This window comes from Cyprinodon variegatus, unplaced genomic scaffold (genome assembly GCF_000732505.1).
Source record: "Cyprinodon variegatus isolate N-32 unplaced genomic scaffold, C_variegatus-1.0 Scaffold117, whole genome shotgun sequence".
Classification (NCBI taxonomy): domain Eukaryota; kingdom Metazoa; phylum Chordata; class Actinopteri; order Cyprinodontiformes; family Cyprinodontidae; genus Cyprinodon; species Cyprinodon variegatus.
Genome location: NW_015150570.1, coordinates 1,274,227 through 1,281,027, shown reverse-complemented (window position 1 = coordinate 1,281,027; position 6,801 = coordinate 1,274,227). Strand labels below are relative to the sequence as shown.

Below are 6,801 nucleotides of genomic sequence, written 5' to 3'. Positions count from 1 at the left end.
ATATAGAGTGTCAAAGAACACCCTACACCTACTCTCTGTTTTTATAGGGGGAAGTCAGAGGTTTAAGTCATTGATTTGTGTCTTGGTGAGATTCATGTAAGCATAACCTGCAGTTTTCCTTATTTGTTTTTTTTTTTTCTTTTCTTTTTTGGCAGCATCAAAACAAAATATTTAACCTATCTTTTAAAAATCTGTTATGCTATTTCATATATATAACAACAATGGTTTGTATTGGACCAGATTTTACAAGAGATGGGAAATTCATTCCTTTGAGAATTTCCTGTGGAAAGTAAAGGCTCTCCACAGACAATTTTGAAGGGCACCCTAATTAAATTATTCTACATTGTATACATTAAAATACAGTACCACCTTCCAAGCCGTACCTGAGTTCTTTGTAGCATGTTTTGAAACACCTTAAGGAATTTGTTCATCATTATTCACACAGATTATGTAGAATGTCTTCATAAATGTGTTATTCATCTCATTTCAATTCTTTTTTATCTTTAATTACACACTAACAATACAAGAACAGTAGATGCTTTTAGTTTCATGGTCAATGACATGTTGACATTGCATTACAGAACACTGAATCTTTTATTAGAACCCAATCTCCAATCTTTGAAGGTTTTGGAAATGCAATTGGTTTTAGTTTAGGACCTTCACAATGTGACCCACTTTCAAAGTAAATGTTTGTACATTCATTCATTGATCATACAGTGGGACAGGAATGGATTGACTTCCAATTACATTTTTTTTTTTTTTTTTCCGTTGAAGAAAATCCTAATTAAAAAGATATGAGAAAAATTACTTTCTAGGTAAAACATTCGCATTTATGCAATTGTGAATGTATGTAAATGTGCTTTGGCAAGGTTCATTTCAAAGACTTCATTGGTTTTGGAGTCTATCATTTTGAAATTCTTTAGTTCTGCTTTTGTTCTTTCTTTCACACATCTGAGCTCTGGTCTCCAACTGAGCCAAAGCTTGATTTGGCTCCAAAAGGCTGTAACTGATCAGAGCCTGTCACTGGTTGTGCCAGCAAAGCCCACACATTAGTGGCTTTTTTTTTTTTTTTTTGCTTCTTTGAGTGCTTGTGCCCACCTATAAGCGATTTACTGTGACCGGGCTATGTGATCATCAGAGCATGCTTTGAATATTTATGTGGAGGCTGAAAGCATAAAGCTGTAGTTCTTCAACCAAGCGAAAAGCTCCTCTGACATAAAATCTTGTTGTATTAAACTTGAATTTCCCTGAAATAAAACACTGGTTTCTTGTGTCAGTGATTCTTTTTACAGACATCATTGCGCTTGCATTTTGCTTTTTATTCTATAAAGTCTATGTCTGTGTTTTTTTTGTTTTTTTTTTTGCTGTTGTTTTTGGTAGCAGAAACAATCTTTTATGAAGTATACCTAGAGCTCAAATTTAGTTTAAAACATGTTATTCTAGCAGGGTAGGTCTGCTGAAGGTGACCTAACCCTGACCTAACCCTACCTAAGGTACAGGATTGAAGATACCTGTTTTAATAGGTTATCCTAGTATTCCCCTGTATTCCATATAGTGGTAGAGTAGTGGTTTAAAAGTTCCAGGATTGGTCCCTGGCAGGTCTTTTGTTGGTAACTGACAGGTCTGTGGGGTTAATATAATCCCCCACTATGACATCAGTTAGTTTGCATTGCCTATGGATGGAGTTACAGTAAACATTGACACTCCCAGCAGGAGGGGGGGCACTCCAGTGGCTTTTTTGGCCAAAAGGGAATTTTAAACCGCAACTGCTGTAGCAAATGGGGCTTTTTATTGTTTTCTCTGAAGAATAACTTTCTTCCTCCCAATCTTCCTAAAAGGCCAAATATGTGGAGCACTTGGCTAATAGTTCTACTGTTGATGTTTTCCCATGAGCTTGGATCTCTGCAGTCTTCCATTACTACAGTGGACCTCTCTTTGGTTGCTTCTCTTCATAATTAATTTGTTGACTGGTCAGTTTCAAGGACCATCTCTTGGTTGGTTTGCAATTGGGTCACACTCTCACCTTTTGTTAAGTGGACAGTTCTCTTTTAGACATTTGAAGCCTCTGATGTTGTTTTTTTTTGTTTTTACTTTACTTACACTTCTCAACAACTTTATTGTCAATATATCTGGATTTCTTTCTCGGTTCCTACGATGCTTATTGTTTTCTAAGAACCTCTTATAACTGAAAAATGCAAGAGGGGTTTTCTTCTATGAGACCATAGCAAAATAAAGAACAAACAAACATACAAAAAAATAGTCCTCACGTCTTAATTGCCACAGTCAACAGCGAAAAAATCTTCCTGTGTCTTTAACATCTGAACTCCTTTCAACCAAGGCCTGCAAGGAATTTGCTATTTTTTATTATGCAAAACCTACAACATTTTAGGGGCAGTTTATAGATCCATAACAAGTCCAGTACCATAGTTGTCTCTAACTAGAACAAACCTAGACAAATTCTTTTCCAAATAAACTACATTGACAAAGAAGAAATTGCACACCAATGATGCCCAGCAAAAGCATGATACACACAAACAAACGTCTTTGTATATGTGTATTTATTTTCAGTAAACCTTTTTAACTTAAATTTTAATCTTTTTTTGCATGCTTCACAGGTTGACTTCTGTCTGTTTTTGTCTGTGCATGTGTTCTCTTGTAGGTCTGGCCGTCCAGTTAGTTTCATGGTGGTCTTCAACACCCCCAACCCCCTTAGTAAGATCTCCTGGGTCAACCGACTGCACTTGGCCAAGATTGCACTACGTAAGCGCACATGGCATACTTACTGGCTAACAAACACACACTCACAAAGAATCACAATGCCATTTTTTCTTTAATAGGATGATGCAATGCAATGAAAGCACTAACAGTGTGTTCACCAAAGGCTCAGATATATTATCAGTATTTGCTTCACTCTCTCAGTGAAGTGCACAGCTGCTGGTACTACCTATACAATCACAGATAAAATAAAAATCCTAACTAGGTCGATGAAGGGTTATAGTGAGGAAACCGTAGGCATATATAATGTCATTAAGGGGCTCTTTCCAACAGATAAATTTTTGTTTCATAAAAAGAAAAAGAAAAGGCTTCACTCTCAATGTAAGCAACCCCCACTAAAGAATGAAACTGATTAAAAGTAACAGAAAAAGTTTGAATTTTAGAAGTTCCTGCAGTTACTACAATTCTTTACTTTCACTGGTGAACCTTTTTTTTTTTATTCTATTCCAAACATCTTGTTACGGAGACCTGTCAGTGGTCAACCTTCAGTGCTGGAAAAATAACAACAAGCAAATCCCCAGACCTGGCCCAGCTGGACAAAGCAGACCTGTTTCATTTTTTATCTCTTTCTGACCTTTATCCTCTAACCCCTGCCTTACTGAAACCAGTCTGGACATGCTCTACACAATGTCTTAATCAAGGGTTCCATAATGTTTGCTTTCATCCACTGGTTAAAAAAAGTTGAAAATGGAAGTAAGTTTGCCTAAAAAAATAAAATAAAGCAGGTTGTAATCATGTAGTTTAAAACATGCTTTAATTATTCTGGTCATGTTTTTGTTTTTTTAGTCTCTAAAATATATTTGCCTTGCGTTTGTGGTGTAACACTGTAAATCCTTTTACACACTCTTCATTTTATAAACTCTGTCCGGATTTGTAGTAAAACAAGAGGTGAGTAATAATACTTTTGCAATTAGCTAAATTCAGCCATGGAGCAACTTCTAGGAAAAATATTGCTTATAGGAGCAGTGTTTTTTTGTTTTTTTACAGCACTCTTTGCTTTCATCGAGTCATAAGTAATGTTTCTCTTGTTGAGTAATATTTTCTTGCTACTATACCCATCAATAATTCCTTCACTAAATACAATTTAAAACACTTGCTTCATACAAAGACAACCTTAAAGTTTCTCCTGTTTCTACTCATCCATATTTTTTTATTATAATTATCTATCTACTATGCCCGCAGAGTCATTTGGATACACTTCGTTAAGATCCAATACTACCTACACTGCCTCAATTTCTTATTATGTAATGATATAATTAGGATTTGCTTTACTTCTACTATTTAGTTGTATTTCTGGCTACTCTAACCACCTCTGAGTTAACAGTTTGGAGTCTAGAGGTGTGTGCAATTCATTTCTCAACCCTTCAATCACATTCAACAGTTTGACATCAAAGACGTCAATGAGAAGCAGAGCAAGTTTGTGCTGCAGTGAAGCACAGCATCACCAGCATTTGCTTGTTGCTAACACTTATCAGCAACGCAGCAGGCGTACTGATGAGGAAAGCTGCATAGTTATGAGTGCTGCTCCCCCCCTATTTGGCAGCCACATGGACATTGGTGATATTCAAAGCAAGATAGAGCAAATTATCCATATCTGTCCTTTTAATAAGAAACATGTGTTGTAACAATAATTTGCACAGACTATAAATAAAAGCAATTCCCAAGATAAAAGAGAAAAGGGAAAATGGGTGGAGGGTTTACCTTCTCACTCAGTGGGTCTGAATTAATTCAGTACAAAAAATGCATTTGGTTTTCACCTCGAGAGAGGATAGAAAATAAACATGTATAGAATTTTCTTTCCTTATGACACATTATGGTTGTGGAAAACACATTCGCAGTCAACACATTGGATAAAATGCTAATAAAATGTAAATGCTACTCTTTTCGATCAGATTTATTCTCTTCACTTTACGCAGCTGTCTACATTTGTCATGAAATTATATTACCTCGATGCTTCTAGTGCTTGTTTTGGACGATAAATTTCTTTGTTTTTCTGATTGCATTTATTTGCTTTATCCTTTTTCTTTGTTTGTCTGTTTTTATTGATGCTTGTGAAGTTTCTTCATTTAGTCGGAGCAAATTAATCATGTCCAGTATGAAAAGTACAATAAAGACTGAAATTTTATTGCTCTTGCAGTATAATGCTGTAAAGGAATTTTTCGATATTAAAAGTGAAAGCAAGGATATCAGGGTCTGGGACAGTATTCATAAGCCTCCTGCAGCTAAGACATCAAGGAATTCAATGATTTTAAACTACCATTGACAGGATACCAATTTGAACATTGTAGCTGCAGACAGAATACAGACAGTTTTCCAACTTCATTAGCCCATCTCTACTCTCAGTGATTGACAGCATGTCTCTATATTTATTTCAATTTCTTAAAGAGTGTTCTCTTTATGTCTGAGAGTTTGGCTAAATTCATGTTTCCATGTCAGAATAACATTATTTATTTACACAGAACTGCATTTGTAATATAATGTTTTGCATGACTCATGAGACTTGGGTGTTCTAGTTTTCAGATGCTGGGTATATTTTTGCAAACTCCCTCGTCTTCTTTTTCAAACCGTAGAAGTTACGGGTATGTCATTGATTATGCAGCCATTTTACTGAAAAAAAAAAAAAATGTCAGTGCTAACTAATGCTGTAACTTTTAAAGAATGCATAAAAAGAATAACTTTACAGAATAAACTCTGGAAAAAGTATCATGTCTGATATTATTAGATTGTCCTTTCTCTGAAAAAAATGCATAATATTGATATTCATATTCAAATTAAGCAGTTATCTTCATAATTAAACTGTTTTCACAGGATCATTCAAGACAGATTATAAAATTATTTTCCAAAGTATCCAAACACAATAAGGCAGCATAAAACAATGTTTAGATCTTGTCATTTTCATCTAGACTTGGTTCAAATCTTAAAGACAAATGTACTTAATTCTTTAAAATTCTTACAATTAATAAAAATTTGTTTATTTAGATATCAAGAAATCTTTAGAATAGTTGCAATTCTTTCTAGCTATAAATATTATTTGGGTTATATGAAAGGCATACAAGTTTGAACTGGTTATATACAAATGTCCTAGTCATGAGGGAACTGTCATTTTTAAAGTCAACAATTTGGAACTGCTTTTCTTTCAGATCGTGATGTCGAATTTTAGAAAAAAAACTGGGGATACTTATTCTTCAAAAATTCTATGATTCTTTATAAATTAGTTTTTTGTACCAACAGGAATTACAAAAGTGGGAAACATCCCTACTTAAGTATTTTTCTGCTCTATAGAAATACCTGACAATAACATAGGAACCTTTAGAAAGCAGAACTGTAAAGCAGCGAAAACCCCCAAAAAATCTCAACAGTAAGCACAGTAAATGTTTTTAAATTGGGATGATGTCTTCTGCTGAAAATCTCAATTTTAAAGTCACAGACCCTTAAATGTAGTGCAATTTGCTGTTTTTTAGTCTTTGTAAGTATGTTAATGGACTTATTCAATTTAGTAGATCATTATTAAATTAATATTCATTTTTTGAAGTAATAAAATTTGTCCTTGTTTATCTTAGTGATTAGTTCCCAATTCTTCTTACTGTATAACCTTCAGTGGAAAACTAACTTTTTTTTCACTTAATAATTTCAATAATTATTCTAAAATAATAATTTCTAATCCAGACAAAAGTAAAAAATCTAATTTCTTGATTAAAGATTTATCAGTAGAAATGCTCAAAGTCATACTCTACTTTAAATCTGTTTAAGATTACTAGAAGAATTAATTTATTAACAATAACATAAACAAACATTGTTTATAATACTACAGTTATGATGAATAATTAAGTCCGCATCACCTACCTTCTCAAGTGATGAGGTTTGTTTACATAGATAATTTTACAGATAGTATTTCATTAGTCTGTGTAGGGTATAGATTTCATGTAGACTTAAGATAATAAATATCGAGCGTAATGGGCGATCTCGCAATCGCTAGTTTGTTGGCTCTGCGATGCCTCCATGGCTGCGAGACCCGCTCCTATGTAA

General features: G+C 34.1%; 1 protein-coding gene across 3 annotated transcripts in view; it reads left to right on the top strand.

The window, feature by feature from the left end:
* Positions 1 to 6,801, top strand: part of arhgef10l (Rho guanine nucleotide exchange factor 10 like) — a 168,058-nt gene that overhangs the window by 86,988 nt on the left and 74,269 nt on the right. For all 3 annotated transcript variants that reach the window (XM_015375350.1, XM_015375351.1, XM_015375349.1), the window contains one exon: positions 2,660 to 2,760. In XM_015375350.1, coding sequence (XP_015230836.1) covers positions 2,660 to 2,760 — 101 coding nt within the window. The remainder of the gene's footprint in view (positions 1 to 2,659; positions 2,761 to 6,801) is intronic.